The sequence below is a fragment of the Nelumbo nucifera genome, chromosome 1, assembly GCF_055504915.1.
Source record: "Nelumbo nucifera cultivar China Antique chromosome 1, China Antique-T2T, whole genome shotgun sequence".
In the NCBI taxonomy this organism is placed as follows: Eukaryota; Viridiplantae; Streptophyta; class Magnoliopsida; order Proteales; family Nelumbonaceae; genus Nelumbo; species Nelumbo nucifera.
The window spans coordinates 70,126,408-70,149,098 of record NC_142649.1 but is presented as its reverse complement, the minus strand read 5'-3'; the positions used below and the strand labels follow the sequence as shown (position 1 = coordinate 70,149,098).

Sequence of the window (22,691 nt, the reverse complement as noted above, 5' to 3'; positions counted from 1 at the left end):
CAGTGAGATTGGAGGTAGGCGACACACATGAGGTAGTCTGGTTGCTGTCGTTGGTGGAAGAGAGACTATGTAGAATCCTGCAAGAGGTAGAAGACGATGACGTGGCAAAGGTAAAAAATGGAGAAGCTTAGAGGAGAAGGCTGATTGTCTTTGCAAGGAGAAGGAAAACGGGCAGACAACAAACTCGAAAGATGACAGTCAGAATTCTAAAGAAGGATTAGAATTTGAGGCATTCATTTCAGATCATCGAGCTAAGAAAAAATCCTATGCTGATGTGGTAGCTGGAGGGGGCGGAAATAAAAGGACAAATTTTGAAAGGGCACCAAAACTGGACCCAGGGTCTAAACTGGTTGAACCAGGTAACTTAAATAGGTCATGTGACCACTTAAAGTCACATGGGCGGTCGACCCAAAGGTTTGGGGATGGTTGTTGGGGTCTATCGTCATCCAAATCGACCCCTGCAACCTCCTCTATTGCAGTGGGTGTGGAAAACATCTTCGGAACCCCTCTGAAAGTAGTCGACGACGACGCTGGAGTAAAAACCGTCTAGTCAGAGAGCAACTGGAAATGGACGCTGGTTGCAAAGATGAACTCCACAACCCCAGACAAGCCGAATCCGAAATTTAACAGGTCCGAGCGTGAAGACTCCGAAGAAGAAGACGATTGGGAAGATCCAAGGCAAGAAGATGTTTGGCATGATGAAAGCAGCATTGGAAGTGTTTCACACACTAAAGCTTTTAATCTGTGGAATGATGAGATGATAGGGACACATCTACTGTTTGAAGAACCCTCTAGAACCTTTGTATTGTCACCAGAAGAAGAAATAGAGGTGAGACTTGCCTCATCCCCTAAGGCGGACCTAGTTGTAGCCGACAGTGATCCAAGAGAAATACCAAGGGAGACACAACCTCAGGATATCCAAGACAGAGATCAAGATATCAACACTATCCGAAGCATAGATACACAAGAGGAACATAAGTTAGATGCTATCCCAGTGTTACTTGCCAGGGACTCTCAGTCATCCGGTATCGATCGAAGGAAGGTTTTGGATGTGCCGAACCAGGGAACCCCTACACCTTTATCTCTTGTTCTTTTTTCCTCTCCTTTGCTTCCTTATAAAGAGGGCTCTAATTTGTTCTTGGCTACCTCTGCAGGTCCTGTCATAACCCCACCTACCATGGAACTCTCAATCCAAAGTGCCACATTTTTGGAGCCAAAGAATCTATTGGGAGATGGAGTAGAGAAGGAGAGGGCTAGGGTTATATCATTAATCCTGGAAGTTTTAGCTGACCGAACCCTAGGTTTGGATAGTGTTGATGCTAGCTTAAACCCACTCACTACCCAGACAAAGCAACCCTAGAACGAAACCTTGGAGGGGACAAAGGAAGATGGGTAGGAGGGAAAGGAGGGGTTAGAAGGAGATAGGGTGGGCGATACAAAGGCAGAAGGAAAAAAAGTCTACTTGAGAAAAAAGAGTAAGCAAAGGAAAAGGAAAATTATTGGGATTGAGAAGCTTAAGAGTGGAATAAATTATGAGAAGGAGGAAAATGGGAAGAAAAGAAGAGGGGATTGTTGAGAAGTACCATCCCAGGGGTGTCAAAAACCACTAAGATGAAAATAATAAGTTGGAATGTTAGAGGATAAGGAAGTGCCAAGAAGAGAAGGTTAATCAGGAAAGAAAAACCAGATTTGATCATGATTCAAGAAACCAAATTACCAGAGCTGAATAGAAGGTGGATAAGGAGCATTTGGGGAGACAGGGGTTTGAGTTGGTCATATACACCCTCGTGGGGAGCTTCAGGGGGAATTCTAACCATATGGAGGAATGAGGAAATGGAATGTATGGAAGAATTGATTGCCCAGTATTCAATTTCCCTACAAATTAAAAGAAAGATGGACAGAAGAGAATGGGCTTTAACAAATGTGTATGGCCTTAATTCTTACAGAGAAAGAAAAGCTTTCTAGGAGGAATTATGTGCCATCAGGGGATTGTGGAATGGCCCGTGGTGTGTGGGGGGTGATTCCAATGTCATCAGATATTCGGGGGAATCAAACAACCCAAATCAGGGATTTACTACTAGCATGAGGAGGTTCAATAGGCTAATAGACTCTTTGGAATTAAGAGACCTCCCTTGCTTTAGGTAGATTATACTTGGTCAAATTTTCAATCCCCCCAACCTGCTCCAAACTAGACAGATTCCTTTTATCTCTAGAGTTGGAAGAAATGTGGGGATCCTTGATATCAAGAGGCTTACCTAGAGTTACCTCATATCATTGCCTTATTTGTATCGAGAAAGAAATCCCAAGGGGAGGCCCTTCTCCGTTCATATTTGAGAACATGTGGTTTGAAGACCCTACTTTTAAGATTAGACTAAAGGAGTGGTGGGAGGCACTCAGACCTTTGGGGAGGTTGAAAATGGTAGGTTTCTCTAGAAAACTAAAGAGGTTAAAAGAAAAAAATAAAATAATGGAATAAAGCCCATTTCGGAAGGGTAAAGGAAATAAAAGATAGTTTGGTTAAAAGGATTGAGGAGCTAGATAGGAAAGAGGCTCTCAGAGTCATTTTAGAAGAAGAAAGAGGGGAAAGATGGAATCAAAAGCAAAAACTTGAAGAGATACTATGAAAGGAGGAGATTTGTTGGAGACAGGAATCAAGATGTTAGTGGCTTGCAGAGGGGGACGGAAACACTAAGTTTTTTCACTCTCTTGCAATGGGAAGGAGAAAGAAGAACTTAATCTTGAGTGTGGAGGAAGAGGGACAAGTGGTAAGAGAAAGCCAGGGGATTACAAGGATTTTTGTAAATCATTTTAAAGAAATTTTCTCAAGCCCACATGGAGTGTTGCCAGAATTGCCAAAGATGGAAGGGGATACTTTATCAGAAGAACAATCTCGTGTCCTAGAAAGGAGATTTTCTCTACAAGAAATCAAGGAAGCTATTTTTTCAATGGACAGATCTAAAGCCCCTGGGCCGGATGACTTCTCCATGGCCTTCTATCACGAGTGTTGGGATATAGTAAAATCAAACATCCTAGAAGTCTTTAATGAATTTTTCTCCAAAGGGGAGGTATCACCAGGAGGAAATGCCACTTTTATCACTTTGATTCCAAAGAAGAGGGAGGCCAAAACCCCTAAAGACTTTAGACCAATAAGTCTCATTGGGAGTGTTTACAAAATTCTGTCAAAGGTCTTAGTAGAAAGACTAAAAAAGGTATTTACCCTCGGTCATCTCTCCTTTTCAAGGAGCTTTTGTAGAAGGAAGGCAGATTGTGGATCAAATCTTTGTGGCTAATGAATGTGTAGGGGAAAGAAGAAAGGATAGAGAAAAGGGGCTGGTTTGTAAGGTAGATATAGAAAAAGCCTATGACTTGATTAATTGAGATGTCCTTCTAAAAGTTTTAGAAAGATTCGGATTCGGAGATAGATGGAGGGCTTGGATCAAAGGATGCTAAAGTTCAACTCAGTACTCAATCCTAATCAATGGTATAGCAAAGGATTTCTTCCCGGCCAGGAGAGGAATTAGGCAAGGTGACCCCCTATCCCCATTCTTGTTTACCTTAGTGGCAGAAGTGTTAAGTAGAATGGTGGAAAAAGTTGATGCTCAAGGCCTCATCAGAGGGTGGAGGGTAGGTAGAAACCGAGTGATTGTTACCCATCTTCAATTTGCAGATGAAACCACATTTTTTTGTGAAGGAAACAACGAGGAGTTGGTGGAAAATTTGAGGGTGCTGCTGAATAATTTTGTGGGAGTGACAAGGTTGAGGATAGATTGGACCAAAAGTGGAATTGTAGGGGTCAATTTGGAAGAAGGAGAATAATGAGATTTGCAGAAATCTTGGGGTGTGAGACTAGAAGCTAGCCTGTTAGTTACCTAGGTTTACCCTTAGGAGGAAACCCCAAGTTAGTTGGTTTCTGGAAACTAGTGTTAGAAAGGTTTGATAGGAAGTTAGCCCTTTGGAAGAGGAATTACATTTTGTTGGGTGGAAGAATAGCCTTGATTAGAGCCACTCTGGCAAACCTCCCCACCTATTTCGTTTCAACTTTTAGAATCCCTTCTAAGGTAGCAAGGTGCCTAGAGAAGTATATGAGAGATTTCCTTTGGGACCCAGGAGAGGAAGGGAAGGATCACTTGATCAAGTGGGAGCAGGTTAGTAAACCCAAGGAACAAGGGGGTTTGGGAATTGGAAACATCCTTTTAAGGAACACAACTCTACTAGGTAAGTGGCTTTGGAGGTTTCCCTTTGAGGGTGACAGATTGTGGCACAAAGTGATTGAGAGCATTCATGGGGTGGCTGGAAATGGCTGGGATGCAAAAGTTGCCCCTCACAGTTCTTCGGCTTCTCCTTGGAAAGCAATTCATGAAATCTACCCTATTTTCCTTGATTCCATCCGGTTTGATGTGGGACAAGGTAATAGAATTCTGTTTTGGGAAGATTTATGGGTAGGGGAAACCCCACTAAAAGACCAATTCCCTGATCTCTTTGCACTATCTAACCGTAAGGGGAAATCTATATCCATGTTGGGATCACTGTGTCCAACTGGTGTGAACTGGAACTTAGGCTTTAGAAGGGGACTAAGGGAGAATGAGTGTGAATCCTTAACCCGCTTGCTGAACCTCTTAGGGCATATCCACCTGGACCCTTGGTCGGAAGACTCAAGAATCTGGGTAGGCTCTCCAGACGGCCTCTTTTCTTGCTCCTCTTTCTTCAAATTACTTGCTTCCCCCAACCCTCTAGGTGGGACCTTCCCAGTGAAAGAAATCTGGTGCAAGCCTATTCCTCCGAAGATCCAAGCTTTCTGTTGGGAAGTATTCCTTGGAAAGGTAAACACTTGTGATATGTTGTAGAAAAGAAGGCCATACATGTGCCTTTCTCCTCATGTGTGTTCACTTTGTAAGGGAAGTGGTGAGACCCTTTCTCATTTAATGATATCTTGTTCTTTTGTGCATCGAATTTGGGATTTCTTTTGTACTCTCTTTGGCTGTAGGTGGGCGCCCCCTCAAGATGTTCCTTGGAAAGGTAAACACTTGTGATATGCTGTAGAAAAGAAGGCCATACATGTGCCTTTCTCCTCATGTGTGTTCACTGTGTAAGGGAAGTGGTGAGACCCTTTCTCATTTAATGATATCTTGTTCTTTTGTGCATTGAATTTGGGATTTCTTTTGTACTCTCTTTGGCTGTAGGTGGGCGCCCCCTCAAGATGTGGCAGGACTCTTCAACCATGATTTCTTGAGACAGAAAGAAAAGAGGGATGATAATGTGGAAAGCAACAAAGGCAGCAATTTGTTGGGTAATATGGGAAGAGAGAAACAACAGAATTTTCTTGGAAAAAAGTAGAAAAGAAGAGGAAGTGATTGATAATATCAAGGTGAAAGTAGCCCATTGGGTAAAACTCTTGGACTGCTTTCAAGTCTTCTCAGTCGCAAATATTCTAAGAACATGGTCCGAAGTAGCACAATCTTCGAGAGTAAGAGATAAAGTAAGGCCGGAGTGGAAACCACCTGAAGGCAATAAAGTAAAGCTGAATTTTGATGGGTGCTCATATGGAAATCCAGGCATTTCAGGAATAGGAGGAGTATTAAGAAACCTTGACAGGAGGATATTGGGTATGTTCTCAGGGCCGATTGGCAACGATAACTCGCTGAAGGCTGAACTATTGGCAAGGGTTAAAGCTAGCCAAACAACTAGGATGCAGACATGTTGAAGTGGAAGGGGATTCAAAAGTAGTAATTTCATGGGCAACAAATAGCAGCCACACCCCATGGACGTTTAAACATGTGATTAGGGAAGTGGAGAAAATTGCCAAGGAGATTGAGGCTGAATTTAAATGGGTCCGAAGAAGTGCAAATGGGCTAGCTGATGGATTAGCAAAACAAGGGGCATTGAGACAGCAATTATTTTGGGCTACACTGTAACGAGGGATGGATAGAGTGAGGAAAAGGGATCAACAGTCCCGTCATCAAATTGTATAAAATGCGTACAATCTGATTTTTAATAAACCACATATTTTCTGATAAAAAAAAATCAATACATGGTGGAACCACACAAGTTACACATTCTTTTTTCTAAGAAGCTTTCTGGTTTCTTGATTTAGTGGATTTATAGGAATTAGAGTGTTGGGATATGTAACTTTGGAATGCCATCTATGGTTTTATAATTTGGTTTTGTTGCAAAACATAAGTCCATGTGCAAGTGGAATGAATTTGTTGATGTTTTAGGGAGTTCATGGAAACATTGTAAGATTATTGAAACTATGGAAACACTATTGCAATGTTATGAGTCAACGATAGACCAACTCAAAGGATTTATAATAAGCATTAGTCATTGTTGTCAACACATTGCCTTGGCGACAGGGCACCTCTGATGGGTTGCCAGCCCGAACACCATGAGGTATATTAAGAAGTTGTTTGTGTCTAGGTGAATAGATGCCAATTTAAGCTACAAAAATCACAAAGAAGACACCTAATTAATATTTATTATTAGTATGGTGGATCTTATTAGTTTATATGTTGTTACATCCTATTATATATTATTTATATTACTCATATTTTATTTTAGGGTTTCACTATTGAGACAAAATATGAAGGGTTTGAGAAACGAGAAAGAAAGAAGAGTAGGAAAGATGAAGTTTCTTCTTCTCTTATGCAATTAGTCTTTTATTCTATCATTAAGTATGATTAGGGGCTCCAGCCCTTGATTTTCCATCATTTTTTTAATCAATAACTAATCATTTTACTAATGCAAATCAAAATGTACATGTTACAAGCATCTATGGGAGTGAGAAATTTTCCATCTTTCATTACTTGCTTTCTCTTACATCTTCTATTAGTATAAAATTGCAGCCTTCTTTAGTTGCTTTTAAAATTTTGACATGCAATTGCTTGATTACATACTTGGTTATATTAGTGTTGTGTTTGAGATGTTGAAATTAATAAACATATTTAAAATGGATATTTTGAGGGGTGGGCCCATTCAAATTTTGACAAAAGCCCAACCTGAGCCTGTACAAGCTGCACCCCTTATTCTCTTTTAGATATGATGTTTTCGATTTTGCCATATTTTCATATGAAATTCAGTGTTATTCAATGAACAATATTGCTATTATTATTTTTTAAATTATATGCATGCTGATTGCCGATTCCATACAGTTGGGATAAGGCATGATGGTGATGCATGCTGATTCATCATCATCATCATCTAAGCCTTATCCCAACTATATGGGATCAGATACCTGAATTCTGTTCTGTTTGGTGGCATATTTATGTCCTTTTATTTGAAAGGGGAACTATATATATCTTCATTTAAACAATTACCCACCATGTCAAATTCTTAGGTTTTACCAGAAAACAGGAAAGAGAATCATCCACAAAGAAGTAAAATTCTGAGACTTTGCATTTGCCCCAAATCAATCGGTTCTGGTAATCCTAAAGTAAAATGCTATCAATCTCAAAACCCGTCACTAGATGGTTCTGATGGTTGGGGCACTCTCTTGCAAAATGCCCTTGCTCCCCACAGTTGAAGCAACTTCTGCCATCACCATAATATCCTCCACCGCTGCCTGATCTCCAAGTGCTGCCTCCACCACCATTTCTCTGATCACAATCCCTGGTATGATGTCCAGTTTGACCATAGTTATAAGTTATAACAAGCACCAGCAGCACCCCCATCATTGCCCTGATTACAATCCTTAGTTGGATAACCAGTTTTCCCACAGTTGTAAGTTATAACGAGCACTGGCACTACCCCCACTGTAGCCTACACCAGCAATTACCTGATTACAATCCCTGGCAAGATGACCAATTTGACCATAGTTACAAGCACCGGCATCACCTCCACCACCACCTCCATACCCTCCACTCCTAACTACCATAACTGCCACCTCTTCCCTGTCCACCAAAAAAAACCCTCTTCCACTACTACCTCCAGAGTCATTTCCTCCACCTAGTTCCGACACGTCAATGTCCTTAGACTGTCCATCCTCACGAACTCAACCTGCTTACCCTCTGAAAGGGTCCGGTAACCATCACATCGGATTGACGACTAGTGAACAAAGAGATTTTCTCCCTCTTTGGGAGTGATGAACCCAATATCCTTCTGCCCATTGAACCACTTCATAGTCCCCATCACTCTCTTTCCCTGCAGCATTGCCTTGAATTCTCCATCGCAAAAGAACTCTTGTTCTGCAGCCAAGTTTCCAATAACTCTTTATAACCATTTTTGTATTGAACTTCAAATTGTAACAGATAGTACAGTTGCTGTAGGTGGTCTTCTATGCTTGTAAACAAACCACGTTAGTCTACTTTCTCTCAGTTTATCACCTATTGGACTACTCCTAGGTTCTTTTGAATGATTTCATTTCTGAACCTATCCTTTCTAGTTTTTCCGTTCATCCATCTCAGCATATGCAATTCTGCCATATGCATGCTGATTGGTATATAAAAATAAGGAAATTAACCTATAACCTAGTTTTGTTTCTTTGTCAAATTCAATCACCTAGGTGATTAAGTGTTCCATTGTCTTTTAGAGTTGGAATTCAGTCTGACAGCTATGGCTCTGGTACACACTTTGGACTCCTTACACAACCAATGTAACTATTTGAAATAAGAAACAAAATATTTTTTTTGAGGAGGTATCCAATCTCTGTATCAATGCCTCTCATTTCTCTTTGCTTTGAATGATAATCTTGTTTTATTCTTTACCAAAAATAAATAGGAAAGATGGAATAAAGAGAGTAATGCTTGTCCATTGTACAGGTCAACTATTCACAAAATCCAAATTGTACATAAATAAATGTTTTGGTGTCATGATGATAATGCAACACATCTTCTATATCAAAGAAATCTGACTAACACATTTCATTTAATCTGATTTAATATTTTAAATACTTTTTTAGTTTGTTGATTTTCTTAAGTTTTATAGAGAACCTGCCCCTTTTTTATTGTTTACAGTGAGAAGACCCTTTTTTAGCTGTTTTATTTTTAAGAGTTCTAGTTTACATGTTTTTGATTTAAATCATGTAATTTCATTGCTATGGATGTATATTTTGATGGGAGCAATTTATTAAAGTTTGACCAAATTTTATTGAGGTTTGTCCAAAACTTTAGCAAGGAATGTTTTTTCTTTGTTGTCATGGTAGTGGAAGTATTCTGGTGGGTTAATTTTGGTTCTGGTGTAAGTTTATAACCACTGCCATCTAATAATCTAAATTGGCATTTCACAATTTGAATATTTTGCAGGAGAGGCTGGATTACTTGGAAGATGGAAAGAATGTGTTCAGATTGCGGTTGAGGCTGTGTTCCTCTTTATTTCCGATTAATGAGCGCATTCGAGATTTTTTTCTTGAATATGATAGGCATACTCTTCGCACAAGTCCACCTTGGGGATCTGAACTTCTGGAAGTATTTTTCTACTTTTCTTTTTTCTTTTTCATTTTGTTTTTTCCTTTTTTTTTCCTTGGTTGGTTGTGAACCATTGGTACATGTTTTTCATTTAAAACCATTTTGATATGGAACTTGCCTAAATATGTGTTTCTGTCATTAGTTTTTGACAACCACATATCTGTTTTTACTTTCAGGCAATCAACAGCTTGAAGAATGTTGAATCCATGTTCTTGCTGCAGTTTCTGCAGCCAATCTTGAATATGCTTCTCCATCTTATAGGCGATGGTGGTGAAACACTTCAGGTCTTCTTATAAAAACTTCGATTGATCCTTTTGTACTTTGTTTATGTTCCCTTAACTTTCTCTTATCTGTTGTTCCTAATCTATTTTCAGGTTGCAGCCTTTCGAGCCATGGTCAATATATTAACCCGGTAAGCATTTTAATTGTGGCTATTATTGGAATGTGATACTGAATGCTTATTTTGAATGGATTACTCTGTGAGCAAAAATTTATTGTGTTCCTAAATGAAAATGGTTGTATTATTATATACACAAAGGGCCATTAAGATACAATCTCTTTATATGGTTCTCAGTTTATCTGAACTCAATGAGGTCTATCCCAGTTCCCAGCCATATACATTTATAAATCCTATCTATGATTTTTCTTTAATAAATGGTGATAATGCCATCAACTGATTAATTGCACCAAAATCTCAAGATGGTACCAACTGGCCCAGTTGGTAAGGTCTCTGGCTGGTTGTAGCGGAGATGGGATCAAATCCTGCTGTTATGTGGTTAGGGCTGCCATGTGTTGGACAATATGGGAAGAAAGGAATTCAATGATTTTTTTTTTCAGAAAAGGAAAGGAATAAAGAGGCCATCATTTGAAGCAGTAACATTTAGAGTGGTCCAATGGGTAAAATCTTTGGAGCTGTTTGTTGATGTCTCTATGGATATGCTGCTTAACAAATGGAAGGAAGTGGCTAATTCAGCACCTGTTCATTCAACTGCTAGTCCTATTTGGTCCACACCGGGTTCTGGTTCTATTAAGTTAATTTTGATGGAAGCAGTGAAGTTAATCTGGGGACTTAGGAACATGAGCCTTCAAAGACGAGGATGGGAGAGTGGTTGCAATGTATTCTGGTCCTATTGGAATAGGTGACTCTCTTAGAGTTGAGATTATAGCATTAATGGAAGGGTTAAGGAAGACAAAGGAGCTGAACATTGAAAGGTTAGTGGATAAGGTTACTGCACCTGAATCTGTCTTACAATCTCTCAGCCTAGAGACGTCCTCAGATCCTTTGTTACCAGGTATCGTAGTCAATTTGTTTTGTGCTACTGATTGTGCTTCTTTGCCTGTTACAGATGCATCTGCGCCATTGCCATTCTCCCAACCAGTAGGTGGTGTAGATTCCTGTGGGTCTGAGAAGGAAGATGTGGAAGTAGAGAGAGAAGTGGAAGACAGGTTAGGGGTAAGAGAGGAGGCTGATAGGATTTGGAATCTGATTTGCACTGAGCTCGAGGAGCTTAAGGAGAGGGATCTAGAATCAGAAGAGATAAGCTGATAGATCTAGGCCAGGAGGAAGGAATGATCTCTAGGGACAAGGAGGGTGGGAAAATAGGGAGAGCCGACAAAAGGTATATCGCAGGAAGAATGAAGAAAAGAAGAAAAAGAGAAGGAAGAAGAGATCAGAAGTGGAGAGGCTGAAGTTAGACATTGAGGGAGACTTACAGTTCAGTGGTAGGGGTGAAAGAAGGAAAACTCAAGTCTAAGGAATTTGCAGAAAACAAGGGTTGCATCCTAAATAGAATTATGAAGCTGATTAGTTGGAATGTCAGAGGCTTAGGGAGTGTGTGGAAAAGAATAGTTATCGAAGACCTACTTAGAAGGGAGAATCTAGATGTTGTCTTGTTACAAGAAACAAAAATCTTCGAGTTGGATATGTTCTAGATCAGAAATATTTGGGGTTCTGGAGGAATTAGATGGTCCTGTATTCCTTCGTGTGGGGCTTCAAGGGGAATTGTGACCATGTGGAAGGACGAAGTAGTGGTGGTCGTAGAGGAACTGATTGGTAGTTTCTCGGTTTCTTTGAAGTTTAAAAACATGAGAGATGGCTTTACTTGGGTTCTCACCAATGTTTATGGACCAAACAGTTGTCGAGAAAGGAATGATATGTGGGAGGAGTTATTTGGTGTTAGGGGTTTATGGGAAGGACCTTGGTGTGTGGCAGGGATTTCAATGCGATAAGATTCTCAAATGAATCTAGTTGCCCAAACCAATGGGTGACCTCCAGTATGAGGAAGTTCAGTAACTTCATAGATTCATGTGAGCTGAAGGAACTCCCGCTATTGCCAGCTAGATTCACTTGGTCCAATCTTCAAGAAGTTCCCCATTGCTCAAAACTGGATAGGTTTTTGTTTAACAAAGAATGAGAGAACTATGAGGAGAACCTAGTTTCCAGAACCTTACCTAGAGTCACTTCAGACCATTTCCCTATCAAGTTAGGTCTTGAAACCTTCTTAAGTGGTCCCACTCCATTTAGATTTGAAAACATGTGGCTCACACATCCGGACTTTGTAAGGAAAGTAGAAACTTGGTGGAAGGAGGATGTGGGTGATGTGAGATGGAAGGGTGTGAAATTTCATAAGAAGTTAAAAAGGTTGAGAGGAAAAATCAAGGAGTGGAATAAGGATTGTTTTGGAAGATTAGAGGAGAAAAAACTCAATCTAGTGTCCAACATAGAGGAATTAGATTAGAAGGAAGAGCAAGGGTCTATTGTTGTTGAGGAGAGAGTTGTGAGATCCAAATTGAAGAGAGAGCTAGAGGAAATCTTACCAAGGGAAGACATCGGTTGGAGACAGAAATCCTGGTGCAAGTGGCTAAAAGAAGGGGATGGTAATACAAAACATTTTCATGCATTGGCAAATGGGAGAAAGAGGACAAAACCTATGTGGCTAAATTGGAAGTAGAATGGCAAGAGATAACCAATCAAAGTGATACTGGACTTGAATGATGGAGTAGTTATGGAGGATCTTGATTGGACTTGCCTAGAAGATACAAAAGCTTGTTGGTTGGAAAGAAATTTTGAAGAAGAAGAGATAAAAAAGGCAGTTTTTTCAATGAATAGATCTAAAGCCCTTGGGCCAAATGGTTTCACTATGGCCTTCTACCAAGATTTCTAGGAAATTGTGAAACAAGATCTAGTTGATGTGTTCATTGAATTTGCGGAGAAGGGTTTCATTAGTCCAGGGATAAATGCGACCTTTTTAGCTCGTCCCCAAAATGCCTGATGCTTGCCACCCAAAGGATTTCAGATCGATCAGCTTAGTGACCAGCTTGTATAAGATTATTGCTAAGGTACTCTCCGCAAGGTTAAAAACAGTTCTTCCTGCCTTAATCAACCAGCAACAAGGGGCTTTTGTAAAAGGGAAACATAGTTGATCAAATCCTCATTGCCAATGAATGTGTGGAAAAAATGAAAAGACCTAAGAAAGAAGGCTTTGTATGTAAGTTGGACCTTGAGAAAGCTTATGATATGGTGGACTGGGCATTTTTAATTGAGGTAATGGAATTTTGTGGTTTCGGGGAGAGATGGTGTAATTGGATCTTTGGATGCATTAAGACTTGTCATTATTCAATTCTAGTCAATGGGACTGTGAGAGACTTCTTTCCAGCTTGTAGAGGTTTGAGGCAGGGAGACCCCCTATCACCCTTTCTCTTCACTATAGTTCCGAATGTTTTGAGTAGTATAATCTATAAGGCTGAAATGGAGAATAGATTTAATGGTTGGAAGGTGGGTAGGGATAAGGCACCGATTACTCACTTACAATTTGTAGATGATATTATAATCTTCTATGAAGGGGGGGGGATCAACTTTTGGCGAGAAATTTGAAGGACATGGTGAGGAATTTTGAACTTGTCTCTAACCTTAAAATTAATCTTGAGAAGAGCTGTATTGGGGGAATTGACATGGAGGAAAGAGATCTTATAGTTGCAAATGTCCTAGAATGCTCCATCTCAAGTTGGCCTCTGACTTACTTAGGACTTCCCCTAGGTGCAAACCCTAGAGAGACTAGATTTTGGGTTCCAATCTTTGAGAGGTGCGCTAGGAAACTAGCAACTTGGAAAAGAAACTACATCTCTATTGGGGGTAGGGCTACTCTGATTAAGTCCACACTTGCTAACCTGCCAATCTACTACTTGTCGGTCTTTTTGATCCCTAAAAAGGAGATAAATATGATAGAGAAACTGATGAGGAACTTTTTGTGGGAATCATGAGAAGGTAAAAAAGATCACTTGGTTAATTGGGAGATTGTGTGTGGAAGTTTAGAAGTAGGAGGATTGGGAATTGGGAATGTGGATAAAAAAAACTCGTCATTGCCAAGAAAATGGTTATAGAGGTGGCCACGAGAACGGGATAGACTCTGGCGTAAAGTAATAACTAGTATACATGAAAGGTTGGGGAATGGCTGGGATGCATGTGTCTCTAATGGGGCTACATTAGCATCTCCGTGGAAGGCAATTCATCATATTTTGCCCACTTTCCTCCAGTTTGTCAGGTATGACGCTTGTTCAGGGGATACTATTAAATTCTGGGAGGATATCTGGATCAGGTCTTACCCGTTGAAGGATCTCTTCCCATCTTTATACTCAGTTTCCTTGTACAAAATTGAATGTATTGCCAAATTTATTGCTTCCCCAGTTCTCCCAGTGGACCATAATTGGGACTTCGGCTTTCGTAGAGGGTTAAGGGGTGACGAGTTTAGGGCTTGTACGGAGTTGCTTCAATTAGTTCAAAATGTATGCCTTGATCCTAATAACTCAGACAAGCATATTTTGGCCCCTCAACCTAAGGGTCTGTTTTCACGTGCCTCCTTCTTCAAGTCTGTTTGTAATTATCCCCCCTCTCCTTTGTTCCCCTTGGAAGAGTTCTGGTGCAAATCCATTCCCCCTAAAGTAAGAGTTTTTTGTTGGGAAGTAATTCATGGAAAAATTATTACCTTTGAAATGCTACAGAAGAGGAAACCCAATTTATGTCTCTCCTAACTGGTGTGTCTTGTGCAGATCAGATAATGAGAGTTGCTCTCATTTATTGATTTCCTGTTCTTTTGTTGCAGATATATGGAATTGGTTTTTTTCTTTGTTTGGGTGCAGGTGGTCCTTAGCACCGGAGGCTAATTTTTTGTTTGATCCTTCTATGTTTACTTGGCCAAAAAAGAGGGGAAGGATACTGTGGGGGTGTGTCAGAGCAGCCTTGATTTGGACTATTTGGGAAGAGAGGAATATGAGAATCTTCTCTGAGAAGGAGGAGAAGCAAGGAAATAGATAAGGGACTGTGTGATGATTAGAGTGATTCATTGGATTAGATCTATGGATCTGTTTTCTTAAGTTTCTCCTAATGACCTGTGGAGAAATTGGGAAGGAGTGACAAGAAGTTCTTCCAGAAGGGAAAGGATAAATGCTGTATGGCTACTACCCCCGCCTGAAAACTACGTGAAGCTGAATTTTGACGGGAGCAGCAGGGGGAATCCAGGACCTGCTGGTATAGGAGGGGTTGTGAACTTGAGGATAGAATGGATGAGGAGATTGGCTAATGGGTTAGCTGATACCCTTGCCAAACAAGGGGTGAATAGACAATCTTTGTTTTGGGCTCACCTTTAATATTTTTGCAATAGTTTATGTTCTGCTTTTGCTTATAGAGAGGAAGCATCTCGTGCCTCTCTAAGGGGATGCTTGTAATGCCTATACCTTCAGAATTAATAAAATCTATCCTCATTTATCAAAAAAAAAAAACATTGAAAGGTTTAGTTATTGAAGGAAACTCAAAGTTGGTTATAGGTTGGTTGCAGGACAGTGGGCTTTGGAAGTTTGCTAATGAGAGAAGGGAGTTCGAATGGCTAACCAGGGCTTTAGAAATTCAGATTCAATGGGTGAAGAGAAGTGCAAATACACTTGTGAATACTCTAGCAAAATAAGGGGTGGGAAGGATTGATCAAAAAAAGGGGGTGGGAAGGGAATGAATGTTGTGGGCTGTATTGTAATTTTTGCTCTTGCTTTTCTTGGGGAGAGTTAAGACATTTTGTCTCTCCCCGCAGCGTCCCCCTGTGTAGCCCCATGAACTGCACACACACACATGTATGTCTAAATTTCAATTTAATTAAGATCAATACATGATTGTCCATAAAAAAAGTTTAAACAAATGGTTAATGCAAATATAATGTACTTCCACTATAGGTAAAAGAGTTGAGATCTTCAATTTTTTGTAAATATTGCAACTTGATAACAGTCACCAAGAGTGAGTTCTTAGAATTGAAAATGAGTCTCTAGGTTCAAGTCATAGAGAAAGTGGTTGAGTGTGTTTTCTTATGGAAGTACAATAATGAGAGGAGGAAATTCAAGTGGCTAGTGCAGGAGATGGAAGTTAAGATACGTTGGGTTAAAAGATCGGCTAATTCCCTAGTTGACGGTTTAGCTAAACATGGGGCAGAAAGGGATTCACTTTTTTGGGCCAAGCTGTAACTTTAGTGTGTTTTCTTTCTTTTCTCTTTCTTTTTTCCTTTTCTTGAGGTTCTTTGTTGCTCTTGGAAGATAAGCGTGTTTGTCTTCCTTTTGTAAATCTTCTATTGATGAATTAATGAAAGTGTTATTGATAAAAAAAAAAAAGAAAGTGGTTGAGTGTCTCAGTTGTCAAATTATGCATTTAGGCCCAACAACAACTAAACCAATCTATACAATCCATTATTTTTATTAAAACACCCTGTAGAATGTAACTATGGTTGTGGTTTGGCTAGAAACATCGCAGTTCTTTTCTTTCTTTGTTTTTGGTGGTTGACTGGGTGCTGAAAAATGTAGTCTCCTTTGGTTTAGTACCTTTGTGGGAGGGTTATCCCACTACAACTTTTTATCTTTCATGGGTTTCAAGGTATGGAAAGTTAAGAAGAAATGTTTGGTGAAAAAATATGGAGAACTTGAGCATAGATTGTTCAGCACTTGAATGGTCATCTTAAGTTCCTTTTCCATGGTTTTAAGCCAGATTTCTGTGTTCCATTTTTAAAACATTATTTCTTAATGAGAAAAAGACAAGTGCTGTAATTTTTTGGTTTATCCCTTGTAATCATTCATGGAGAGAGAGAGACGAGAGTGAGAGAGAAGAGAAGAGAGAAGAGAGAAGAGAGGAGAAGAAGAAGATACAATTGAGAGTCTCAAAACTATATCTGGCGGCAGCCAGTTTGTTTATTTACATTAACTTTGAAGGGATGAGAGATCCATCCCATGGACGCCCAAAGATTGCGGAATAAGGGGGCGAATTTCAAAAATTTTTCTCTCCCTTCAACTGGGAATCGCATTCCCTATTTAGAAAATCATATTTTCAAGGATCATTCTTGAACCATAAACTGAACCAGATCTGAACCAAAAGGAGTAGGAGAGAATTATACCTGATACGGAAAAGTAATGTCTCCCAACGAAGGTGTTCACGCCCAAGGAAGGATCCAAAGACTGCTTCCACTGAAGATGGCGCAGTGCAGGATGGAGCAGAATCAGCAGTGTTCTTCCCCAAGAACTCTGTCCTTCGCAAGAATCAGTAGAATGGTACGTGAGCACAGCTTCCTTTCAATCCTTTATCAAAGAACTGATGTCAAGATCCAATTTTGACTTCTCCCACAACTGGAGATCGAACTGGCAAACAGGGCGGCAAAAACAGGGAGGCGGCAAGAGAGTATTCGCAGGGTGCAGAATTCTCTCTTCTTGATTTCAGCACTAAAGAAAATCTGATGTTGTGTGTCTCCTCAAGGCTGCCGCCCCCTCCTTCTTTTGTTAACCTAAAAAGATTAGCTCCTAATCCAATTAGGAGCTGCTTATCCAAATCATATTTGGATAAGACCCCTTTTAGGTGATAGGGATAAACCCTTGTCTTATCTACAGATTAGATTAGCTTTCTCCTAATCTCATTAGGAGGTTTCTAGATCTGAATCACATTCAGATCTGGACTCTCTGAGTGGATAGGGTCAAGACCCTATCCTATCTGCTAATTCTATCTCAGAATTCGCCCCTTTAATTAACTAAATAAATAGCCCAGTTCGAAATGGGCTTTAGGCCCATTAAGCTTATGTGCTCACTTAACCTTCCTAACTGCTGCCCAGTTGGGCTTCCTTGTATGGCGTGGGACCCAAGCATTGATCTACACATCACCCACATGGGTTCGGCCCAGCCTTTATTACAAGGCCTGGCCGAATACACTGTTAAAGACAGTGCACCCCCTGAAACCCATCGAATGGGCTCTATGGGCCCAACACTTACCCTAAGTGGTCTCTGGGCCAAGCCACCTTGTAACACCCAAGGACTGTGGGCAGATGCAAGATTAGCCCATCAGGTATTATCCTCAATGGTCTTACACTTAACCTCTCAGCCCATAATGATCACACACTGCCCGACAAGAGATGACCTCTCCCTCGGCTGCAAGGAACAGTGTTGCACTCTCCACTTATATGGATCCCGGGAATTAAAACCTTCTTGCAAACATTTTAGAAACCATAATATATATACTTTTATATCTCATATAAAATATACTTTGCAAAACAAATATCAACGGTTGAAATCGGCTGCCGGTAGTCTTGGTTTCCATCAGTGAGAGTGCATCCCCGATCATTACCTTTGTCCGACAAAGGGGCTGATCCTGTCACTATGATCACCCACTCAAATGAATTCTCGGACTGTCCCAACATACCCAGGTTTTGACCCCCGCTAAGGATCTCACTGATTGGTACATCAAAGATAGCCCGATCCGACACCTAGTGCAGTATCATAATCGAGTCTAGGGGTCGGGTGTAACTTTCCAGTTTTGCCCATCAATCTCCAAGGTCCAGGGCAATACTGGAAATCTGGTCCAGTTCAAAGATTCAATTAATCCTACACTGTATGTGCCTAGGGTCTCACCCTGGCAGCTGAGACAGGCCACCCCAACCGACTTGGTGGCACCACAGTGTCAGCCTTGTCAGGATAGGTCTCCCCAGACCGATCCACTAGCTGTGAACATTTTAAACTAACACGAGTCTCATTAAGTGTCCAGTTTAAGGGTATTACACAGAAACATACTAAGGGAACATGAATCAAATATGCACTTTTATTCATTTACAATAAACTCATAAAGTACATCAATCTGATTGAAGCTAAGGGCATACAAAACTGTCTAACAAACTTAATATAAAGGAATGGGAAATTACAAGTATGCCCCTGGTGGCACTCCCTAGTAACAAGCTAATAAGAAAGAAAGAAACTAATTGGCTGACAACATCTTAAGCTGACAGCACACTAACAGCAATTGTAAAATAACAATTAAATAATCCTCACAACAACAAGTTGTCACATAAGGGATGCAAATTTCCCTTTTTTTTCCAATTTTTCCCTTATGAAGTGTTTGTCCACTTCAATGTGCTTGGTCCTCTCATGTAGGACGGGGTTGCTGGCGGTGTTTATGGCTGCCTTGTTGTCACAGTAAAGAGATATAGGATTATGAACAACTCCAAGCTCCCTAGAAGATTTTTTAGCTAAAGGACTTCAGCCACCCCATGTGCCATAGCTCTATATTCAGCTTCAACACTTGACCTTGCTACCACACTTTGTTTCTTGCTTTTCCAGGTCACTAGGTTTCCTCCCACAAATGTGCAATACCCACTTGTAGACTTTCTATCATCCACAACACTCGCCCAATCAACATTTGTAAAGACTTCCACCTTTAGGTGATTATGTTTACTGAATAGTAGACCTGTTATTGGATACTTTTTTAAGTATCTAAGAACTCTCTCTGCTACCTTCATGTGTGGTTTCTTGGGAGAGTGCATGAATTGGCTCAGGACCCCAACTGAATAGGCAATGTCTGGACGGGCCATGGACAAATAAATCAACTTTCCCACTAACCTTTAGAACTGTTTCACATCTTTCAGAGGTTCACCATCACAGTCACCCAATTTGTGATCAACTTCCATGGGAGTATCTGTTGGCCTTGCACCTAACTTGCTTGTGTCTTGTAATAGATCAAGGGTGTACTTCCTTTGAGAAATGAAGATACCCTTTTTTGAGCGGGCGACTTCAATTCCAAGAAAATACTTCAGGGGACCTAAATCTTTCGCTTCAAATTTAGATGCAAGGAATTTTTTCAATTTTTGTATTTCTGAACTCCAATTTCCTGTAATGATGATATCATCCACATACACTATCAATACAACAACCTGTTCCTGACATCTCTTCACAAAGAGTGTGTGATCAGACTGACATTGCTGAACCCTACATGCTGAACTGCCATGTGATACTTACTGAACCAAGCCCTGAGAGATTGTTTTAAACCACAAAGAGACTTTCTCAGCTTGCACACCTTATTTTCACTTCCCTTGGCACAGAATCCAGGGGGTTGAACCATGTACACCTCCTCCTCTAGGTCACCATTTAATAAAGCATTCTTTATGTCCAGTTGATGCAATTCTCAGTCAAGGTTAGCAGCTAATGGCAGGAGGACCCTAATTGAGTTCATCTTAGCTACTAGAGCAAAAGTCTCATCATTGTCAACCCCGTACACTTGAGTGTACCCCTTGGCTACTAATCTTGCTTTGTACCTTTCAACTGTCCCGTCTGCCTTGTGTTTAACTGTAAACATCCACTTACACCCCATTGGGTCTTTCCCCCTTGGAAGATCCACCAATTCCCAAGTTTGATTTTTATGGAGGGCATTAATCTCTTTCATAGCATCTGTCCATTCAGGGCATTTTAAGGCTTCTGCAACATTTTTGGGTACAGGGGTGCAATCAATTATAGATAGGAAGGCTCGGTATGAGGGGGAAATGTGATCATAGGAGACATACTGGGTAATGGGGTGTTTGGTAGTGCATGACCTGACTCCCTTTCTTTGAGCAATAGGAATGTCAAGGTCATCCACAGTAGGAGTAGGAGTATCAATAAGTGCGATAGGGTTTGGACTTACCTCCTGGAAGTCTAACGGTGTCGGTTGCTCAATGTTTGGCTGCTCCACATCTCTATCACATTGCTGATCTCTACGGCGTGTACGTTGGAAGACACGAAAGGGAGCAAGGTTCAGAATAGAAGAGAGACATGGCGGACCTGGACCTGCTTCTCCTCATCCACACTACTCTCCCCTTGAGGAGAAGCAGGGAAGAACGGTTCTGACTCAAAGAAGGACACATCCATAGACACAAAAAACTTATGACTAACGGGATCAAAGCACCGATACCCTTTTTGAGAGGAGGGGTACCCTAGAAAGATGCAAGGAATGGACTGAGGGTCTAACTTACCCCAAGATGGAGACAAATAATGGACAAAGGCACAACAACCAAAAACTCTCATGGGAATGGAAAATAAAGGGGACTGAGGGAACAACAATTGATGAGGGGCCATGTAGTTCAGCACTCTGGAGGGTATGCGATTGATGACATAAGCAACTGCAAGTATAGCATCCATCCAAAACCTTTTTGGAACATTCATGTGTAACATCATCCCTCGAGCTACTTCAAGGAGGTGTCTATTTTTTCTTTCTGCAACACCATTTTGTTGTGGTGTTCTTGCGCATGAGCTCCTATGAATAGATCCATGGGAGGCAAAGAACGCATTGAGCTCACCATGGAAATATTCCTTTGCATTGTCTGATTGAAAGATATGTATTTCAACATGGATTTGCGTAAACACCATCCTGTGTAAGTCTTTCACAATCTTTGGAACTTCGTCTCTACTACGCATAGGGAATACCCATGTATAGCGAGAGAAATCATCGATCAATGTGATAAAGTACTTATACCCACCCTCAGAGATTATAGTAGTAGGCTCCCCTACATCATAATACACAACATGAAAAGGAAAACTTGATCTTTTATTGTTTGAGTGAAAAGTTATTCTACATGTTTGCTCAACTGACATGTTTGACACTGGAACTCTGACACTGAACATGACTTAAATAAAACTGGAAACAAAGACCTTACTATTTCAAAAGAAACATGACCTAACCGACCATGCCACAAAAAAATTTGACTCTTATTTGATTGACTATATGACTCTGAGGATGACACCGAGAGACTAGCTGTGTTGTCGAGAATGTAGAGACCATCCACTAGGCTCCCTCTACCAATCGTCCTCCCAGAAGTTAGATCCTGAAAAACACATGAACCAGGAAAAAAGGTTACATTACAGTTTAAAGAGTTTGTGATACTATTGATTGAAAGCAAATTTATAGGAAGTTGAGGGACATGCAATACACAATTCAGGTTAAGGCCATGGGGAAGAGATATTGATCCTTGGCCTGTAATGGAGGAGAATGATCCATCTGCAAGCCTCACTTTATCCCTTCCTGACAAAAAAGGCTATAAGTCTGAAACAAGTTTGGCTTACCGGTCATGTGGTCAGAGGCCCTTAAGTCAATGATCCAAGGGAGTCAGTGGTAGTGGTGACATGGAATGCAAAAGCCGCATTACCTGATGTAGACGCAAATGGAGTAGGAGTACCAGTAACTGAACTATCCATCTGTCGCAAAGCCCTATCATATGACTCCAAGTGATCTTTGAAGGAATTCATGAAATCTTCCTTGGGGTCAAAACCAGTAAAGTGGTCTCGACTAATACCAATAGACTGAGTATCTTGGGTTGCCACATGTTCTGCATTATGTGTTGCATTCGACTTCTTCTGACCTTGTACTCTACCCTGTTCTTGGTTCTTCATTGCCCACTTGGGCTTCCCGTGAATCTCCCAACATGTCTCACGTGTATGTCTTGAGTACCGACAATGGGTACAAAACAACTTGTCTTTATCATCAGCCTTCTTGGAGTCACTTTTCTTTCCCATATTGTTACTACCTATTGCAGCCAATGCTGCCTGTTGCTCCCCCTCAGTTGTAGCCATCACACTCCGCCTACTTTCCTCAGATTGAACGAGGGCATACACCTCTTGAACCGAAGGCAACTCTTTACTTCCTAAGATCTGAACTCTCAAGGGTTCATAAGCAGGGTTTAGACCCAACAAGAATGCAAAAACTCGCTGCTGAGAAACCAACTTCTTATAGGCCTTAGCATCATCATCATGCTTCCATTCTATAGCCTGATAGTGATCCAATTCTTTCCACACTGAAGTAAGGGCTGAATAATATGTAGACAAACTACGATTCCCCTGTTTACAGGTTGAGGATTCAGCTTGCAACCAGTAAATCTTGGCATAATGCCTTTGCTCAGAATAGGTGGTTTTGGCCTGTTCCCAAATCTCACTAGTGGTGTCTACCCACATGTTCAGGTTCCATGGCTGCAAGGAGCCAAGACATCACCACAC

The 22,691-nt window shown here is 40.7% G+C and overlaps 1 protein-coding gene and 1 pseudogene across 3 annotated transcripts in view; one reads left to right on the top strand and one right to left on the bottom strand.

Annotated features, from left to right (window-relative positions):
• The window catches only part of SPK1 (guanyl-nucleotide exchange factor), an 80,617-nt gene that overhangs the window by 31,024 nt on the left and 26,902 nt on the right, over window positions 1–22,691 (top strand). For all 3 annotated transcript variants that reach the window (XM_088902660.1, XM_010280323.3, XM_010280322.3), the window contains 3 exons: window positions 9,234–9,395; window positions 9,572–9,679; window positions 9,770–9,807. In XM_088902660.1, coding sequence (XP_088758786.1) covers window positions 9,234–9,395; window positions 9,572–9,679; window positions 9,770–9,807 — 308 coding nt within the window. The remainder of the gene's footprint in view (window positions 1–9,233; window positions 9,396–9,571; window positions 9,680–9,769; window positions 9,808–22,691) is intronic.
• Window positions 7,306–8,267, bottom strand: LOC148803402 (uncharacterized; annotated as a pseudogene).